The 20,913-nt window shown below is 35.4% G+C and overlaps 1 protein-coding gene across 2 annotated transcripts; it reads left to right on the top strand.

Annotated features, from left to right (window-relative positions):
* Positions 1–1,243: 1,243 nt before the first annotated feature.
* mthfd2l (methylenetetrahydrofolate dehydrogenase (NADP+ dependent) 2 like) lies at positions 1,244–17,818 on the top strand. Of its 2 annotated transcripts, XM_088008722.1 has the most exons (9): positions 1,244–1,842; positions 5,992–6,096; positions 6,669–6,853; positions 7,754–7,876; positions 8,520–8,672; positions 10,009–10,116; positions 14,095–14,187; positions 17,097–17,222; positions 17,356–17,818. In XM_088008722.1, the coding sequence occupies exons 1-9, from the start codon at positions 1,835–1,837 to the stop codon at positions 17,469–17,471; spliced, it is 1,017 nt and encodes a 338-aa protein (XP_087864848.1). In that variant the 5' UTR covers positions 1,244–1,834; the 3' UTR covers positions 17,472–17,818. The 2 variants fall into 2 exon arrangements, with proteins under 2 accessions (XP_087864848.1, XP_014856208.1); XM_015000722.2 differs by lacking the exon at positions 1,244–1,842 and having other exon boundaries at positions 5,635–6,096.
* Positions 17,819–20,913: the final 3,095 nt, after the last annotated feature.

Raw genomic sequence — 20,913 nt, 5'->3', positions numbered from 1 at the left:
CTATGCATTAAACTTGTTCTTTTAAAACATGAATCTTTCTTTTCAGTTTATTAATGCCTACCTTCATCTCATGGTCAACAACTTTAATTGGAATCAACAGCAACAAGCCACGCTAAATGACAGCTTTGAAATGTCACGGGTTTGGCTCAAAAAAAGTCCCAGGTTAAAGGTTTGTGTGGAAGGCTTTTTAAAATTTAAATGACATCTGATGACATCCGTTTGTGGTTTATAAAGTGTTGTAATTATTTTTCTACTTGTCTTTTTTTTTCTTAGATTGATCCAGAAAAATTCAAAGTAATTGTGGGGATTGTTAAAGTCACCATTAGAGGCAGTAAGGTGAGTAAAACAAGAAAAAATGTTTTATCAAAAATGCAATAATTGGTTCAGTAGAATGTTAATTTAACATTTTATCCTCTCACCAAGCGCATTTATGGGAAGCAAAGGGATGAAAGTATCAAGGTGGAAATGTGAAACAATCCAACATGCCATCCAGCAAGATGATGTTTCATGTGGTGTGTTTGCTCTTAATGTGCTGTTGTCAACAAAAATTTGTACTTGACTAGGACTACTTATGTTTTCTATGTACTGTCAATTTATATAACTTTAATGTCTACTGTGCTCTCTCTTTCCACATACATCTATATCTATAGATAGATAGCTTTATCTATGTCATGATTTGTCGTTTTGGTGATGGTAAGTATGGACACGGTGGACCCAGGTTGCAGAGTAAATGATGGTTTTAATGGTGTTAACCGTTCCTGCTCAATCTGCTGACCGTGGTCTGAAGACACAGGGGAGATGTTTCTCCAGGGCCGAAGTTTCTACTTCGGGGTTAACTCCCTCGCACGCCTTGAACATGAACCACGCGGTGGCACGGAGATGGTTGAGGTTAACTTTTAATAACTCCAGCTAACAGGTGAAAGCTGCACAGACTTTTCTTACAGCCGCTGCTCCGGTCGTCATCTACACACTCACTCCGCCTCACACACACTGTCTCTCCCTCGCTCCTCAAGGATGCAGGGGTTCTTTTAGTATGCAGCGCCCCCCCTTCAGACGGGAGGACGACTGCCACACATCTCTTGCACCCGCACAACTCACTAAGCTAAGCATCTCATACAGTGGAGGCACTTTCCGCAACAATGGTGATAAAAAAAAGGGCACAAAAAGTCCAGGCAGCACAGATGAGCATTTAGGCAAGGAACTCACACTGGTAGCAACTGGAACAAAACTAGTCAACGACAGACACGACCAGGATCCAACAAGGAGCAGAGAACACAGGTGGGATTAAATACACAAGGGATAATCAGGGAACAAGAGACACAGCTGGGAGCAATCAAGGGCAGCCCAGACAACACAGGAACTAAATTGACACACAGAAAACCAAATCCTCACAATCTACCAAGATATTGAATATGTTACTTTATGTCCTGTTTTTGATGTAAACATAAATATCAATATGAAAGTGGTGGCCTACTAATCACATTGCCATTAATCTGATGCTATTTTGCATGAGTAGAACTTTTAAGATAATGAACAGTTCTGGCTAACTTAAACTGTAATATAAAATTTTCTACATAATGGACCTCTGGTTTGTCATGCGTTAAGCTATTAGGGTGTAGCTTAACACATGAAAGAAAAGAAAAAGAGGGGAATTGCTGGCTTGCATGCTGGAGTTGTATGGTAACGTTGAGTTGTAGAACGCTGGATTCAGGTCCAATTTGGGTCAACTATTTCCTGTGATCTACAGAAACCCCATGTTTGTGTCTGGACACAAATAATGCCCAGACACGAACCATGTGGGGAATAGTCACAGCTCACTTGACTGACCGACTGTATGGCTGGGTGAGTTAAATTTAATTTATTCAGCTTTTTTTTTTCTTTCGCATCAAAGTCCTGCTGGATAAACATATTTTCTGTCCGGGACTCAGCACTGAGCTAGATGCTAACAAAGTTAGCACTCTGGGGACTACCACGCCAGGGAGTAAAAATAAAATATCTTACATTTTAATGGTTGTCCTTCTAAGTAACTGTCCAATAAAATATCTGAAATACAATTTAAACAATGCGATCGTTTCTGTGAGAAAGTGGGCGCTACAAACTCTGGCATTGTTAGCTTTTGCACCTTGTGTTTTTAGCCGTAGATTGTTGATCCATTTTTCTTGTCTTTTTATCGGTAAGTTTTTAAAAATCAACTCTCTTGTGACTACCTTCTATTTCGAACTACCTTCGAAACATAAAAATAACGTTTACCTTTCTCTCTATTATAGAACGGTTAGAACAACTGTAGGCATTTTGATCAACAGAAGTAAACGGGCTGCATTTACTTCCTGACTTCGATGCTACGTCATCTGAAGCCCAGCAATAGCAAACCATTAGCTATAGTCATCAGAAACTTCGACTCATATGTCTCAATAAAGGTGTCAAAACCGTATCTATTTCAGTTCATCTCTGAAATAAAACCCACCGTTTTAGGGCTTTCATGGTTAAGAAACATAATAATGTTACAAAAGTTGTCTCTTCGGTCATATTTTCTCATCAATCTACGAGAGTTTTTAGAACAATGCGCGTTCCCGCGACTGGGCATGTAATTCTCGGTAGGCATGCGTTTCTCGGCACAACACCAGGATCTAATATACTGGTAGAGGCTTTAAGGCGTAAATGTTATGTAACCGTCCGCGCCAGTCAACAACAGTGGGTGGAAGCGAAGAAGGAGGGGTGCGTTTTAGGGCAATTAAATGAGCTTAAACTTCAACAAGATTTCTCCGTTTAATCAAAATGCCTAATAACCGAAACAGAAAACAAACAGTAATCCATTTGTGCCAATTCTTGTTTTGAATTTTCTCTTCCAAGAAGGGTTGTAAAACCCTTTATAAGATCAAGTTAGCACAATTAAGTCTGACCTGAAACAGATTTTCTCCTTTCACTTATTGAAACTTGTTGAGGCATGACTGCACCAGTAAATTACTGTTAAAGACCAGAACAACTTAATACTCTGACAGTTTGTCCAGGTACACACATTAAAGCCATATTTTTTTTTAACTCTTCTACTTTGCTGCTAAAATATTTAAAAGAATCAGATACGTTTAGACATGATTAATTGTTGCTGAATATTCTGGCTTTGTGGAACTTTTTCTCAGATCAAAATGAGGAAAAACATACAAAAATTAAAGGGTAAATACCTACACAGATCTAATTATGAAAATGTTTCAGCAGGTAAGGCTGTTTCCATATGGGTTGTTTTATCATACAGTGACAAGGTATTCACCCCACTTTAGATTTCCTGTTTTAACTTTCTTTTTTTTTGGGGGGGGGGGGTCATAAATTGTTACACAAATATGAATGTCAGCCAAATATTTTTTTAGTAAACACAGGAGTAGTTCAAAAATAATTTCTTTTTAAGGAAATAAAATATCCAAACCTCATGTAAAGTAATACATTTCTGGCATCACTGCCAAGTTTTTGTCTTATACGTGTGCATGAATTGCTTTGCTCTGGTGTATAAGTGCAGTAATTGCGGCATCATACTGTTCATACTGCAAAAACATCTAACCTACCCGAAGCCGTCAGGTTTAGCTCAGAGGTTAGACTGCATATATGCTGCTGCATCAGGCGTAGCTCAGAACCGAAGGGTCAGCATCCTGTGCTTCAGATGTACAGTCAGCAGTCTCACAGTTGCACAACAAATATCACAGCTACATCACAGCTATATCAACCTGATTGACTTTATTTTTACTTTCTCTCTATCCTTCTGAGGTCCAGATCACTATTGTAACATTTACAGCGGAGTTTGTTTGATACTGGAAAATCAAAAGTAATTTTGAGGTGTGTGCATGTGTTTTGAGTTATGTAACCAGCGTATAGATTTGCCTACCAAACATGTATGTACTAAAATCTGCAAATTGGTTTCTATGTATATGTATTCATGTCCAGGCAGGCCTGGTCTGGGTGCGGTGTTTACCAAGATTTCTAGCACCACTCCTACCACTCAAACAAACCTTTACTCTAAATGTGTCATGGGTTCCACAGTCTTTAAAATCAATAACTTGTTTTCAACCAGAACTAAGTGATATGAACTTCTAAAAACAAACAAGACTCAAAATCTTGTCCATTTACCTTTTTTTGGTTGTTGTTGTTGTTGCAAAGCCTGGTACTTAAATACATTAGAAACCTCTGGTGTCTAATATTGAGACACCAACAGTTTTTACAAAATTCTTTGTCCTTTCTTTTGTTTTTCTTTTACTTTTTAACAATGGCGTGCTGCATTATGCACACATCTGTGAGACTGGTTGTTAAACTTAAAACAGTTAGAGCTGAGTAACTGCTACATGTTAGTTTACAACCGTGCACTGAACATATAGGGAGCAGCACAATATTAAAACTTAACAGTGACACGTTATTGCATATGTGCTGGAAAATATTGGCTAATGTTTGCATGACCTCTAGAATGGATGTAATGAGGTAGGCAGGGTTTATGTTAATGTTTATAGGAAAATAAGAATAGAATCATGTTTTCATGTCAACATTTGCACATATTTAATGTATAAATCTGAAAGTTAAAAGTATCTGTGATTTGAGCTACAAGAAAGTGTTGTGATGGTGTAAAGATTTATTACTTCCAAAGATAAAGATATAAAACCATACCAGAGTTTTCACCAATAATGACTATCTTACTCCTAAAAGCCACCAATTTTCTATAATTGTAAATCCATGTGAATTTGCTGTACAGTATGACTGATAACTGATCATTCCTTTTTCTTTTTTACAACCATATCTTAATTTTTATTCTCATACAAATTATTCATCTTCATAAATATTTTCAAAAACTTTTGCACTTTAATGTAAATGGTATTTTTATACTTCAATTAAAAAAACAGTGGATTTCTTTAATCAGTTTTAAGTAACTATTTGGTTCATATTTCACATCAAAAATATCTTGAATCGTAGAACGAACAGGCAGAGATGCCTTTTCTGCTCCCAAATTATCAGGTGTGACACAATTATTATTTTTTTATTTACACAATTTCATTTGTTTTCTTTATTCTGTTTTTACATATAATATATTCTATTTTTGTGAGTATTTTCTTTGATTTCCTGTCACTTTTGCACATACATTTCATGATTCTGAGACAATAAAGAATATTGCTATTCTATCCTTACTAAAACAAACATTTGCTGCCATCTTGTGGCAAATTAGTGTAGCACCCTTAGAGTATCCAATTAATCTGGAGAATCATGTACAAACTACAGGCTAATTTAAAAATACAACTATCTAAAGGTGCAACAAGGACTAAATGCCTCCAATTACACCAGTTTGACATAACACATTTTATGTATTGGTGCTTCATTTAGAAAATACTCTTTAATGTTGTGCTCCCAATATTAAGGTTTGATTAGGAAACACACTTTTGACTATTAAAAAACAAACTACCATTCTAGAATGCTCTCTGGGAATTATTTTTATTTCAGTGGTTTAAATAAAAACATTGCAATCACAATTGAAGCAAGAGATACAACTGTGATTGAGACTTTAAAAAAGACTAAAGCTGAATAGTTGTTTGTTCACACTTGGTCTAAGTGTTTCTATTGTTTTTCTACTTTTTGTCTTCACTACTATTTTACATTCAAACCACATTTAGGGTTACATGTATATGGTTGCTTCAAGCAATATGATCTCCCAGGAAGAAATTATTGTCAGTATTTTTTTTCATTACTGAAATATACTTTTTTGTTTGCTCTGCCTTCAGAACAGATTTTTATGTTAGATTATATTTGATAACTTTTATACCTTTCTACATAAATGTTATTTGGTGGTTAAACATCAAAACTCCTCTTCTTACTAAAAATCAAAAACATACTGTATGTAGAACATGATGATTCAAATAGAACCTATATTATATTACCCATCCCCTTTTGTGCACGCACGTACACACGCACGACGTACACACGCACAAATATGGCGGCTTCTATTTCACCTCTACGCTCCTCCTTCAGGATTTGCTCACCGTTAACTGCACACTTTCACTGCTGCCGTGCCAAACTGCGGATGCACAGAAAGTACGAGAGTCAAAGGAGGCATCTGTACCACTCTGCGAGAAGGTAAACGCTGTCACACTGAAAGTAGTGCCATGTTTTGTTGAAATAAATGGAAGGAGCGGCGTTTCGGCACCGGTGGAAGCAATGCGAGTACGTCAGATGTGAGAGGAAGGATTGTAACTGACGGCAGTGCTCATTGTAACCGGTAGAGGGCGCAAGGTAAATGGGCGTTAAACGGCATGTGGAAAAAAAACAAAACAAAACAAACTTACTTAGAAACGAGTGTTTACTAATCATGTTCACGCTCACTATTCCATTTTTATCGGTTACTCAGTGACATTGCCGAAGGACAGATAAAGCGTTTGTATAAGTCTGTGTGTCCGTTTATCCTGCACTGATTAGTTACTTTACGTTTAAATCCCACCCATATATATCCATATCCATGGAAAATGACTAAGATCAGTTGACACTTTCATAGTCAGTTAGTAGGAATTGTTTCAATCTTCAGAGGATTTTCTCTCAAAGGAAAATGTGTATTCTAAACATGCATATATATTTTTTTCTTAGAACACAGTTTTATTCCAGTTGCTTCTCAAAAATAAATTCTTTCTTTTCTTTACTATAAACTTCTCCAGGCACAGTGCTGTGGTGATTTCAGGAACAGAGTTGGCCCGTCAGATTCACAGAGAAATCCAGCGTGATGTGGAAGAGCTAGTCGCTCATGGCAACATGAGACCCCACCTTGGCGTCATCTTAGTCGGAGATGACCCAGCCAGTCATACCTATGTTAAGAACAAGACCCGGGCAGCCACCATCCTGGGTCAGATATGAGCAGTGTGTGTCTTTCTCAACACTTTCCTCAGTGTGTACGGTGCAGTCATGCACATGCATCTCATTAAGTTTGAATACACTATTTCTGTAATTCAGTTCAAATACCGATAGTGAAATATTATGCAGGATCTTTACACACAGAATATGTTTATTTTTTCTTTATAATGTTAAAATAATAAACAAGACCAATAGAGAAGGGATATTTATCGCACAAATGTCATATGATTATGTTACTGGCTACACATCATACATCATCCACAGAAGATCATTGTGAAAGAATCTGGTGAGTCCAAACATAGTCTTGAAAAATTTAGTTGAAAGAAAAAAACCCATTCAAGAGTTTGTCAGAGATTCACAGTTTGTGGAATGTGCCAGGAGTTGGTGCTTCTGTCACATTTCTTGTGACAGCCCATAAGAAGTGTCTTACCTGGGCTCAAAAAGTACCTATTTGGAGGTTTAAATAAATCTCTACATCACCAGATATTGTGGGCTTGTACTGCAGTACATGGACAAAAAAAACAACAAACAACAAACAAAAACAAAACGAGTTCTTGAAATATTTGGGCTTTGATTTGTTGCGATCTAGTATCATTAAAGAAACAGAAATTAATATTTCATGTGTATTGCTATGTTCTTGAATCTCTGTAATATTTGAGTTTCCCTCTTAGAATCTAATTGCTGAATCAAATTAACTTTTCAATGCTCTTTTGAGATGCATGTGTACGTCAGCCTTATGTGAACATACAAATTAAGAAAAACTAAGAAATTAGTTTTTCTTTGTTTTGCAAACATATTTTATAATGTATAAATTTCAGATCATAAAAACAGGACTACTGCATTTAAAAATACATTGATTATTGCTCATAGTGTTATATTTGACAATCTCCAGGTATTTCCAGTGACACAGTGGTTCGGCCCAGCTCAGTTTCCCAGGAGGAGTTGCTGGAGCTGATTGATGAGATGAACCGTGACTGGAGGGTCAGCGGTCTCCTGGTGCAGCTGCCACTTCCAGGTAAGCAAACGGAACACATTGGAGATTTAGTTACCCATGTTAAGAGGCGACTTTAGTGCAAACTATACATATATGTATAGTTAGATATATGTAAAAAGAGCAATTAAAAGCTTTAACTGTGTTGCAGCTTGTGTTGAAAGATTAACATGTCCATGTTAATTATTATTATTATTTTATTTATGTTTATTTATATTTATTTACTGTTGCGTACATAATTTTTGTATCAATTTTACATCTCTTATGGCTATATTTGTATTTACTAATTAACACCTTGGATGGAGTAGCTTGTCAACATATAAGCAATTTTCCTTTGGGGATCAATAAAGTATATTCTGTTCTAATAAAAAAAATTGCTTTAGCACTCCTTTTGGACTTATTTGATCACTTAAGATCAAATAAAGTGATAACTAGCATTTTTACATTTAAGCAACACCCCATCTTTTGTTGCTTTTTATACTGTTGCAATTAACTTGCAATTTAATTTTACCTTTATCAGACACATAGGTCGGTTTAGTAATAGTTAAGTAAATTAATGAATGAAAAGCATGTTGTTGTTTTTAAAGTATCACAAACTAATAATAATAATGAATAAGTATTTAGGTTTAATGTAATCATATGTATTTTGTTTCACTCTGTTCTTCAGAGCACATCAACGAGCGAGCTGTGTGTAATGCAATCGCTCCAGAGAAGGATGTTGACGGTTTCCATATTGTGAACATTGGAAAGTTGTGCCTGGACCAGAGATCGATGGTACCTGCGACGCCTGCAGCAGTATGGGAGATGATCAAAAGAGCAGGTAAACCAGGAACGGTTCTAAATCTCACGTATGTCTTTTTCATTTTGTTTACTTGTACTTGTTCTGAACAAATGATCCTCTAGAGGGCAGTAAAGATCTACTAGTTCTCATGGTAATATAACCATTCCTTGCTGCTAGTGCTGCTAGTAACCATAACATGTGCTGTAAACTCTTCATAATTCTGATCATGTTTGGTCCTTTAATAAATGGATGGGTTTTTTTTTTAGTTTCTTTTTGTGTTGAGTTTAATAAATGCTGTGTCAGTTTTATTCTGTGTTATAGTCTCTCCAATATGCACGTCATAGTACGGATGTGCCTTATTAGAATTGGCACAGTAATAGCCAGACAATCATGTCACCTAGTTTATCTTTTAGATCATTTATTTAAAGAAAATTGGCTTGATCAGTTGGAAAAAAATGAAACATCCTGTGTGATCACAGTATTAGAGTCACTTTTTTTCATTAACTTAATTATAGCCCTTCAATTTAAATAAATAAATGAAATGGTGGAAATTTTTCTTGCACCAACAACAAACTCAGAAAGAATGTTTGGTGGTTGTGCCCATAAAAAGCAAAACCTCCAGTCAAACTTGGCTGTTGACCAGTAAAGTTCAGTTCAGGTAACTGTTGCTTCACAGAATGTCACTGATGGGAGGTGAAAAGCATTGCGTAAAATGCAGGTTTCTATCTGCTGCAAGAAATCGGCGGTAAAAATATAAATGAAGGGAAAGAAAAAAAAACTTTAAAGGTATGAAAGAATTTCTTGATGTTTTTATTGTACATTTTGGAATAGCAACTTATGAGAATAAAGAAATTAGACATTTTATAAACAATCAGTGATATTATTTTTGAGATGTTCTTTTATCTAGAGCTCTGCCAACCTAATTTATGATGTGTTGATTAAGAGCAACACATTTCTAGTGTGATCAGCACTTTTAATTGACATAAATTGTATGGATTTAAGGTTTACCCTTTTGTTCTTCAAATAACTGAGTCCCTTGGCTTCAGTCTGCAGCTGTTTGCTTGTGGCAGAAGTTACAAAAGCTAAAAAAAAAAAAAATCTCCATCTAACCTCTGAACCCTAAGGTTTTTTTGGCTTTCTTGTGGAGTTTAATGCTACATCATTTTAATATCAAACAAAGCTACACTGTTATAGTATTCAACCTAAATACAATGTTTCGAAAAGGACAAAGTTACACGAAACTTGTTTGTGCAACCCTCCAGTTCAAAAGGCAACCTGACATAAAAATTTGCAACAAAATATCGGTGTATCTTTAAGATCAGGGTGATTTTTAAGAAAAAATGTTGCTTTCTTTCCTGGGAATGTGTTTACGCAGGAATTGAGACGGTGGGAAAGAATGTCTTGGTTGCTGGTCGCTCCAAAAATGTTGGAATGCCTATTGCTATGTTGCTGCATACAGATCGCAACCATGAACGCCCTGGAGGTAAGCTAAGTGATTTGCATTCATTCTTTTATCTGTACCACCAATCTAAGTTAGTCAGTCCAATAATATGACAAACATCTTCATAGAAAATTCAAGTTGCACCATCCTGGTTTTCCTTAAAGGATATTTGATGTTTTAAGCTTCTGTCAGGATATGAATGCACACTTCAATGACTCCCTGCCTTTTTTTTTTAATCAAAAAGAAAAAAAAAATGCTGATGCGTCTCCTGCTGGATACAAAGAAGGGAGTGTGAAAGCCTTAATCAGGGCGAAACATTTGGTTCCGTGCACCACTGGGAAACGGATCCAGTCCTTATATGGGTGCAGGAAGGAAGAAACGGATTTCAAAAGGTGTTGTCTGCATTAAGCAACAAGATTTACTTTAACTGTCAAAGTTCAGCAATATGACACGATAAAGAGACTCAAGGTGCAATACACATGCCAAGCAGTATAATAAAAGACTGCAGTAAGCTGTGGTTTCTGGACTCCTTTAAGAAATTACAATAAAGGAAATAAAGGGCTTTAGGGAGTCACATTTCTTTACATGTGTAAAGCAAATGATGTACAGCCTGTCTGTGGCAGTCCCAGCCAATCAGAAATCCTTTAGCTAATTCCAGCTTTCAGTTTCCAGGAATCCATAGAGCGGAAGAAACCAGTAAAGAAAACAAGTTTCTTACCAGTTTTACCAGTTTTTGAACAAACAGTTTTGAGATTTATTTCTAACTGCTGCTTTTCTTTCATGATTCATGCCCTTTTAAAAAATGTAGACACATTCTGTAAAATGGGTTACTTGGTAATCACATTTTATTAAAAATATATACACTTTTACTGGCCACTTCATTAAAAAAAAAAAAGTAAGATTGAGCCCTGTTTTTGAAACTAATTTAATTCTTTTTGCTATAAATTCAGCAATGTTTCTGAAACATTCCTTGAAAACCTGGGATCCATATCAGCATGACAGCTTCACACTGTTGATGCAACATTGTTGGCTGAATTTATGATGCAAATCTGCTGTTCTGCTACATCCCAGAGGTGTTCTGTTAGATTCAGATCTGGTGACTGTAGAAGCTGTTAGAGTTCAATTAAGTCAGAATCATTTTCAGAAGAATTCAAGTTTGTGACATGGTACATTATCATGTTGGAATGATCAATCAAAGCATATATACTCATAGATAATAACACTATGCAATAATACTTCCATAGCTTGTTGGATTTAGCTAATGGTAGTTGGTTCTATGGCATCCAAAGTGTGCCAAAAAACACCCCTTACACCAGTAACTTTTAGCAGGAAATGGCATGTTTTAGGTAAATAATTTTTAAATTTTGATGGAAAAAGTACTAGTTATAAGTGAAATAATCAGCCAGTGGAACAAGACAATTTTACCATATTATTATATCTTGTATGATTATTTCATTGTTAAAAATCTGTTGTTTTTTTTGTCATTGGTACAGCTGTTTGTCAGTTGCATGAGAGTTTATCTGTGTCACTGCAAAACGGGTATCTGGTAACACAAGACTCTGTGAGAACTTGTTTATGTGGTTCAACCCTTTTCAGATGAAAGGATATGTAAAATTCCAGTTGAACTTCACAGCATGTGCAGCCGTGAGCTCCTGGTTTCCCCCACACCTTCAGACTTGTGTGAAACCCTAGAAATCAGTGTAGGCGGCTTAAAGGTTATCCCCACATATTACTTTTCCGTAGTTTTTATCAGTTACAGGAGCAAAACTCTTTAGCTCTTCCTTTAACAGTTTCATTAATTTTTTTCTTTGTGGTTAATTCAGTTTTAAAAAAAACAGACCAGCAGGAATAGGAACAGTTCAGACAGAACAGCCAATGATCTAGGAGACTTGAAACATTTACTCACCCTCCATAATATATATCCTCCTAATATATATCAGAAACAATATGTGTTTTTCAGTTGGCAGGTCTGTGCTAGATTGACTCTTAATTTGGAAAAGAAACTCAGAATTACCAACAATAGAAGGTAAAGCACACTGTTCACAGCAGGTGACCATAAAGTTGATGTAAACTTCACAATGCAACAGCAACATCCTGACTGTGCCTAAATAGATCGTTGATCAAGTTGTAAAGGTGTTCCAACACCTTTATACCACAACTTTGTTCAAATTTTAGAAAATTCGCCAGGATATAAATTAAAGATACAAATACATCACAAAAAGTTTCAATTAGTTAGTTGTGTGCAAAGGCTATTGATACCTTTGTATGGACTAAGACGCAGGATCCATTAGGAATGGGCAATTATTGTCATATAGCAGAGAAAAGAAAATTACTATCATAGGCTCTGAAATATTATCAATGAATCAGAATCGTTTCTTTGTTCTAGTTATGAGAAACGTGAGCATATCCACTGGATTGTTAGGTTTGCTGTTTGAACCATTTTTTGTTCCATCTAACTATCATGTACATACAAAGTGATTATAAATCAAAATATGACAGTTATTCTGCACTGTGGCAGTACCTGTGGAACTGTTAAGTATTCTATTTTATCTCTACTTAATATTAAGTTAGAGACCAAGATGGGATTTTTAATCCCATCCCATCACATTGATCCCTTTGATCAATGTGACAATAAATCATCCGTATAGTCAATGGATAATATTGACTTTATCATAGTATTTGACTGTGACACATTCAAGGGTGTATTTACCATTGTGTCATAGTAAACTATTCCTCTTGCAAAATATCAAATTGTGGCACAGCTTTGTTTTTAATTGACGGTTTTACTTCCTGTCTGAGTGAGTGTCATCTTGTGCAGACTAAATACTTTTTATAAAGTATTTATAAAAGATTAAAGTTTGTTAAAGTTTTTCCCTTTTTAATTGTATAGGGTTTACAATAGTTATGTTCATTTCCCTGACCAAAATTGATAATTATACAAAGAACGAAGAGCAAAAAAAATAAATAAAATGGGGACCCAGCATAAGAGAAAGCAAATTCAAAACAATAAACTTCGGGTGGCGTTTTAGGTGATCAATAATTATTGATACTGACACATGGGAGTTTGAGCACTCCTATCTCTCTTCAAAGTATAATAGCTATTTTCTTAAGTTGAAGGAAACACATCTTATGCATAAGAGCATGGGCATAGAACTGCATTGCACAGCGCTCATAATCTCTTTGCTTTAATTGATCAACATTTTTTAATCCGTCAGTGTCCAACGCTGTCGCGTCGCCCATCCCCAGATAGACATTTACTGTATCCTCAGCCATTAATAAGATCTGATCTTTAGTGCAATTTTTAGTCCTGATTTGTCATTAACTCTCAAGAACAAATTTGTCACATTCATCTTAATATTATTTTTACCATTTGAATTATTATTATTAGATATTTACCAATTCATAATATACGTTTTATTACTGATGAAACTGAAGCACAACCTGTGCACTCGTTTTGCATACTAAACTCTTGCAATGACATTTGAATAAGCAAAATTCCTACAACATGACTGTATAAACTGATGTGCCCCCACAATGCATGTTTTAAAAGTCAGATAAAAAGTTCATCCGTAATGCGACCCGGAGGTTCGATGTGCTGGGACTTGTTGTACCTTACATCATTTTCTTTATCTCACCCAAAAATGTTCCAGTGTGACACATTCTATTTTTTTCTTTCTAAGACTTCCTTAGTCACACGGGCCACACACTATAGTGAAGAAACTTGGATTCAGTGGCGTACATGCCGTTTTTGAGATCTATAAAATTTGTGAAAACATAAGTATTTTATGGCATTGACAATATATGTGGTTTTTACTAAGTTTTAAAGTTCTGCCCTATTCTCAGTGTAATGTTCTTGCAATGTTAGCATCTTAGCACTGTGAAGGATAAATCCGAGTTTCCATTCCCATATTCACTAACTTAAATTTACATAAAACAAAGAACAATTACCCTGCATTAGATACAAAAAACTGTTTATTTTTGTTGCTTAATTCAACCTAACAGCTCCTCTTTGCCTCTCAGGTGATGCCACAGTGACGATCGCTCACAGATGTACACCAAGGGATCAGCTGAAAAAACTAACTATCCTGGCTGACATCATCATTGCAGCGGCAGGTAATTAAAGTCTAACAGACGGAGAAAGAGAGATTGTTTACTTTTTATCTTCATAGTTCAGCTAAGTGTTTGTTAATGGCTACAAAATGGTAGTAAGTTGGAATTGGATGGTAACTGAGGAAATGGAAGTACTATTAGTCCAATTTTTACTAAATGCAATAATTCCTACCCATACTTTTGGATTTAACAACAAAAAAATCAAAGGTAACGCTAATAGAATATATCCATAAATAGTTTAGTTTTTAGGTCAGTTTTTCTTTAGACTCAGGTTTAGTTTTTCTATAGACTAGAAAATAAATATGGATTTCACATATTTTCTAGTCTATAATTTGTATCTCATCAAATCCTGTTTTCATCTAAATTCATTGCCTAAGACGATGCTCAATAAAAATACTCTTAATTTAATTTTAATATAGCTTTTTTTGTCCAGTATCCTGGAGAGTTTTAAAAAGTTTTTTTAAGTAAAAATATATAGTTGTAGTATCTAAAAATATAAGACAACCTTTGTGTAAGGTCTAAAGAGCCACTTGTGGCTCCAAAGTCTCAGTTGACAATAAAGGTAGAGTTATAATAGAATGGGTCAGATTTTACAAAATCTGAGTAAAATTCATAAACATGTATTGCTGTAATTGATAAAAACTGTAAAAAGTAATCAGAGTACTGAGTTCATTTACTTTTCAAAGAACAGATTGAGTCACTTTCACACATTCAAGCCATCAGTTAGACTTGAATGTTTCTTTTAGTTTGTTGTTTGTGATTTTTATTGTCTGTTTTCATACTTTTATTTGTTAATTTATTTTATTTGTGAATTTTGGTCATTTTATTTTCTGTCTTCATTTCGCTGTGATGCTCTTTGTGATTTTATCAGTGAAAAGTGTTAATATAAATACACTTTGCTTACAGAAATATTTTAGATGTACTATAAATGCAGTTTGGGAAGCAGTTTGTTAAATATTTGGGGCTTATAATTTTTTTAAATTGGATATTATATGCAACCAAACATTTTTATTTACTTCATTTTCATAGGGATGCAAATTGTTTACTGTGCCAGAATCCATTCTCCATTTATAATTCTTCTACCTAAACAGGTTTAGATTCTGCTGTACACTCCTTAATCCCTTAGACTCTTTGAATTTGCCTAAAAGGAATTATGCAGGCTGGTGTTGTTCCAAGAAAAAGGAAAGATTATGAAAAAGGCTTACTAGTCCTTACTTGAATAGTTCTTGTTCAAGTCTGCATCCCAAATGTGGAAATTTCCAGATAATTGTTTTGTTCTCACCTCTATTCCTCTTTATGAAAAACAAGGTGGTCTTATAGGGTTGGAATGTAAAAGTATTAATCATTTGTAAAACTGTAGAAACGCCGTTGGGGGTGCCAGGTTACACTCCCAGTGACGAAGTGTAACCAATGTCCCATAACCAATGACGTTAAAGGATTTGTTTCCCTTCTTGACGAAAAGATGAACCTTTCAGTTAAGTTTATGTTTGTGAGATATACATTATATCTGTTTCATTATAAATATATTTTTTTCTTTTTTAATCTCACTCAATATGTATACTCCCAATGCATTTTTAAGTTGCTATTACTTTGGTTGGGAAATTTAACTGGATTATTTCACACGCCAAATAGATTCTTTGAAAATGTAGTTTGATATTTACAAAGCTTTTCCAATTTAAGAAACAAAAATAGCTCTTAGTACCACTGTAGAGTGTTGATGGAGCTTAAAAGAAGGAACCAATCCCTGATGGTAAGGGACATAAAAAAAAAACTCCAAAGTTCATAGTTAGGACATTACAGCATTGAGGATCAACTATAGTCCATAGAAACCATTAAAACCATATTTACATGTTAAGTGGTTATTGTCTCAAATTCCTTGGAAACTTTAAGGATGTGGGATAATGAGCTCATACTAGATCACATTAAAAAAATGAAACGGTGACGTCTGCTATAGAGCTGAAAAGAGATGCCTACATTGGGAGTAGCAGTATAATGATCCAACTACATGGCTGAATCAACTCAAAAATGCATCACCAGACACAAATTGTTATTCCTCAATGACCTTCTCAGTCCTCAAAAGTAAAGATAATGGAGAAATATTTGGGGAAACCTGAGGAGAAGGTTGAATAATAGAGAACAGAGGTCTCTAGAGTTATCTGGGGACATAAATGTGGCACTAAGGATATAAAAATATGTATTTCTTTTTATTAAATACATGTTCTGTTGTACATTATGTTTCAAAACATTAATTTGGAGATTGTACCATAAAAGATACATTTTTTATATATAAAAATCTTTTGCACATTTTAGCAGAGTAGAGGTTGCTGTATAGATTTACTTAATAAGGGATTGGACTAATAAATCCTTTGAGTTTCAAAATAAAGAAATGGTGAACACTAAATATATATTACTTCAATGTAATTTCATTAGAAGTTTTTGAAGATATTTGGTGAACTACTTCACTAATTTATATTCTTGTGCCTAATTCATACTCCCCTCCCCAAGTCTGAGTTTTTCTCACTAATTCTCAGTCAGGATGTACCAATATGAAAAACTGGGCTATTATTGATAATCGGTGTTAAATAAATAATAAAAAATAAACAGAAAAACTCTTCGACACCGACATGCTCCTCTGTGCTCCATCACTATCACCTGCCCAAACAATTCCCACTTGGACAACACCTTTCAACTCCTAAAACACAAACTTGAATAAAACATTATTGATTATTAATATTGACCCAGTTTTATTTATGAGACCGATACTGATATGTTAAAAAGTGATTAGTATCTGCCGTTACTGATCTTAATGCTGATGTATTGTGAATGCGAAATTCTCATGACAGGAAGAAAGAATAAAAAGTTTTTATTCCTTTTTATTGATAAATATGCCTTTTTGTTCCCCCTTTGGTCAGGTGTTCCAGGTCTGATCACAGCAGACATGGTGAAAAAGGGTGCAGCAGTTATTGACGTTGGCATAAATCGCAACCTGGACCAGCACACAGGGAAAGTCCGGCTCATCGGGGATGTGGATTTTGAGGGTAAAACGAGCAATAAATCTTGCCAGGATTGCCTCAGCAGAGGAAATATCTTAATACCTGCACATCACCTTCATTTCCTGGTGAATAAAGAGCATTGCTTAACACCGTATCATGTTTCTGATATTTGTTTTAGGAGTGAAGGAGAAAGCAGGTTTCATAACACCTGTTCCCGGAGGTGTGGGTCCAATGACTGTTGCCATGCTCATGAAAAACACTGTGACTGCTGCCAGAAATGCACTGATGCATTAAAAACCGTATACACCCTTCATTTTAGTTTGCATTGCAGAGAGGTAAAAGCATAGGAACATGCGATAACCTGCATACATTTCAGCACACACTCAAAAACGAACCCTTCTGCTGAACAATTACACACTTTTATTTCAACAGTTTTGACCTCAAGATTTCATACTTGCCTGGAAACCTACTTGATATGTACCATGTTTACTTCCATATTTATTATTTATTTTATTATTGCAATTCAGATTTTGCTTTTCTACATGTTAGATTAATATTTTTTCTACTGCAGTGTTTTGATTTATTGAATATGCTTAGAAATTAGCAAGAAAGAAGTCATAATAAAAGTGGGTTTCAGTCAGTGTCATGTCAATGGGTTTGTTTTTCCATTATCAGTATTAAATTTCTGTATAATTGGACTCATTGGATGCAAACTTTTTTTTTTTAGTCAAAAACACACCCAGGTTTTATATTCTAGGTATTAACTAATATTGTGCTACTCATGGTGGCAGCAGAGTATCTCTATGATATTAGTTCTATTTTTCTTTTTATAGACTTTTGCTCATCATTTATTTTGGTTGAGGCTTTGCTTGTTGGGGGGAAACATTCCCTCTGGCTTTGGATGCTGAACAGTGGTAATTATTTTTGCTCTTTCTGTTTTACTTTTTGACATTTGTTAAGATGTGCCAACCTGGTAAAATTCAGCCCCTTATCCTACACTATTTGCTTTGTCCAGAGTGTCTGGGCTCTTGAGGAACAGTTGCTTTCTGGAGGTGTGGACTGTGTTGGGATTTTAAATTTTACCCATTTGCTAACGTCCGCCTGTGACATATGTAGTGCACCAGTTCGACAGGAAGAAACTTACTGGAACTTGTCTGTGTTGTAGACATCCATCCTCCACTGCAAAGAGAGAAGAGCCAAGCTGAATGAAGCAGCTGTTAATGTTAGTTCAATATTGGGAAACGTGACCAACGGAGACTGAACAGCTTTGTTCACTTCCTGCTAAAACTACAGGCAGACCACGATTCTAAAACGGCACGGGAAGTATTGATGACAAATATGGAGTACAGCAAACAAATCTATGACAAAAATCTGAATTATACATCTATATAGAGCAATTTCTGGGCCAATCTATCTTTTTACAACTTGTAGACAGAAAAACACCATAACTAGTCTGTGTGCAACATTTGCTGCCTTTGTCCTTACACTGTGTACACATTTATTAGGCAACCGTATTTTTAAGGATTATTTTTATTCATCATCAACTGGAGTGCTCTGTTAATCTAAAATGTTATTAACCTCCAACATGAATGTTTAAGAAAACAAATGTGAGGTTTTGACTTTTTTAGGAGTATATCTGTATTTGGACAATTAGTGGGTGACTGTACTTGTGCAGAACTATAATGCAAGTGCAACCAAATGAAGGCATTTTTCCATCTCAGTGTTTAATATGCATCAATTTAAGTCAGAATTATAAATAAACAACTAAAAAACTTTCCAATAAACAACAGCAACACATTTGTGACCAAAATCTCCACCTTAATTTTCCTTATTTTCTTCCATTTCTGTCAGTTTCTTGATATGTTGGCAACTTTTTGTTCAACAGCAATCACAGCCTTGCAGTCACTGTTCAGAGAGGTGGACTGTTTTCATTCACCTTAAGCCTGGAGGTCCAGGCATATTTAATGGCTCATATCAACGTCCCACCTACACCTTCCTGCTGTCTGAAACAAAGTGTAAATTTGTTCTCCTTACTGATCCACCCATAGTCCCATCAAGAGTTGCTCTCATCAATCAGTCTTTTTGAAAAATCTGTCCTCAGATTGGCTCAGTTTATGTGTCGTATTCAGCGTTGGTCAGGTTTCAGCCTGTCTTTTCTTGGCCATGTCTATGAAAACTGAACATCTTGTACTTCTAGTTTCTCCAGACAGGTTGCAGTTACAGAATATGACAGAACTGAAAGATGATGGGTTCCAGGTAGTTTCACACTTGATTCTTCTCAAATCTTTTTCAGTTAATTTGCCTCCATTTTTTTTTCAACTTGTTTCCTTTGACCCAGACTGACTACTTGCAACAAAAAGTTGGATGGTTCTGTGATCATACCCCAATATCTTAGCAATTTCTAAAGTGTTGCATCCATCTGAGAGACTTGGCAATTTTTGACTTTTTAGAGTCAGTTCAATCTATTTTTTTGGCCCATTTTGCCCAAAGAAAAGAAACTGCCTGATAAATATACATCATCTTGATATATGGTGTTGTCCTCGATGGGCCAACCTCTACCTCATAACACAAATACACATCACCTGCTATGCTTAAATCCATTCAGCACTGAAGTTTCTCCAGAAAATGTGTAAAAAATAATTGATTAAATGGACCAGATAGTCACTTAATACCTGTGCACAGTGTAAATAAGTCCCACCTTATTTCTTTTCAAATACAAATTAACTGGCACAGAATCGGCAACATGCAGATCATAACTATTGTTTGACTTTATTCTAGACAAGTTAAAACAGGACCAACAAGCATGTTAAAAATGCAATTTAAGTTGCTACCTGCATCATAAAAAAATATGATTTAAGGAAGTTCTGAAGAAAATTCAGCTACCATAAAAAAGGATGACCCACCCTGGAGATAATTGTATGGTTTCACAATACTGGAAAATGGAAACCAGTCTGGGAATTATTCATCTGTTTCCTGACTTTCTCTCTGAGGATCGCGACCCATCTTTTATAATTTAGAGCTGGTTTAAGGATGGCTTAATCAAAAAATGTCTCCAAAATATCTCCAAACAAGGTGTAATAAATATTGTAACTCTATCTGGACCATACAGTATTACAACAGATGATCACACTGCTTCTAGATGTAACTGTATTTCCCTGTGGTTTAAGAGGTTTAGCTTGTAATAGTTGGCACACATTTTCTAGACTTGGAGAGGATACTGGCAAAAATAATAATAAAAAACATTGCAATTGAAGTTATGCTTTTTAAAACTGTAAAACCTCAATGGAATGCAACAGGGAAGGTTTAGCTCATCTCCTCTCTTTAGTGAAAACTTGGTACCAGAAAAATATTTTTTTCTCTCAACCACAAAAGCCCTGAAGAACTTAACCTACAAGAACTGTGATGTGTTTATTTCTCAGACTTGTGAATCAAGCTTTTGTTTACTTGAAACAGCCAAGCTAGATTTGTCTTGTCATCTCAAGAAAACACTAGTTTTTGTTTTTTTTTTCTCTAAAAAAAATAGCTTCAGGTTGTTATGCAGCAACAAACGGTCTCGACGGCAAAATTGACAGAGTGAAATCAAGGGGAGAGTATGGAAACGGGTCACACCCAGTTTCATTGTTTTCCCCTTAATATCACTCTCGGTATCACTTCCATGAAACGTCAGTGGAGACGTGATGCATTGTAGCTAACAGAAAGTGGGTACACTGTGGTCACAACGGGATGTATACGACCA

Source organism: Poecilia mexicana, unplaced genomic scaffold (assembly GCF_051168715.1).
Source record: "Poecilia mexicana isolate PSO_F unplaced genomic scaffold, ASM5116871v1 scaffold_9, whole genome shotgun sequence".
Lineage (NCBI taxonomy): Eukaryota > Metazoa > Chordata > Actinopteri > Cyprinodontiformes > Poeciliidae > Poecilia > Poecilia mexicana.
The sequence above is the reverse complement of the archived record's forward strand: the minus strand, read 5'-3'. Positions and strand labels throughout refer to the sequence as shown.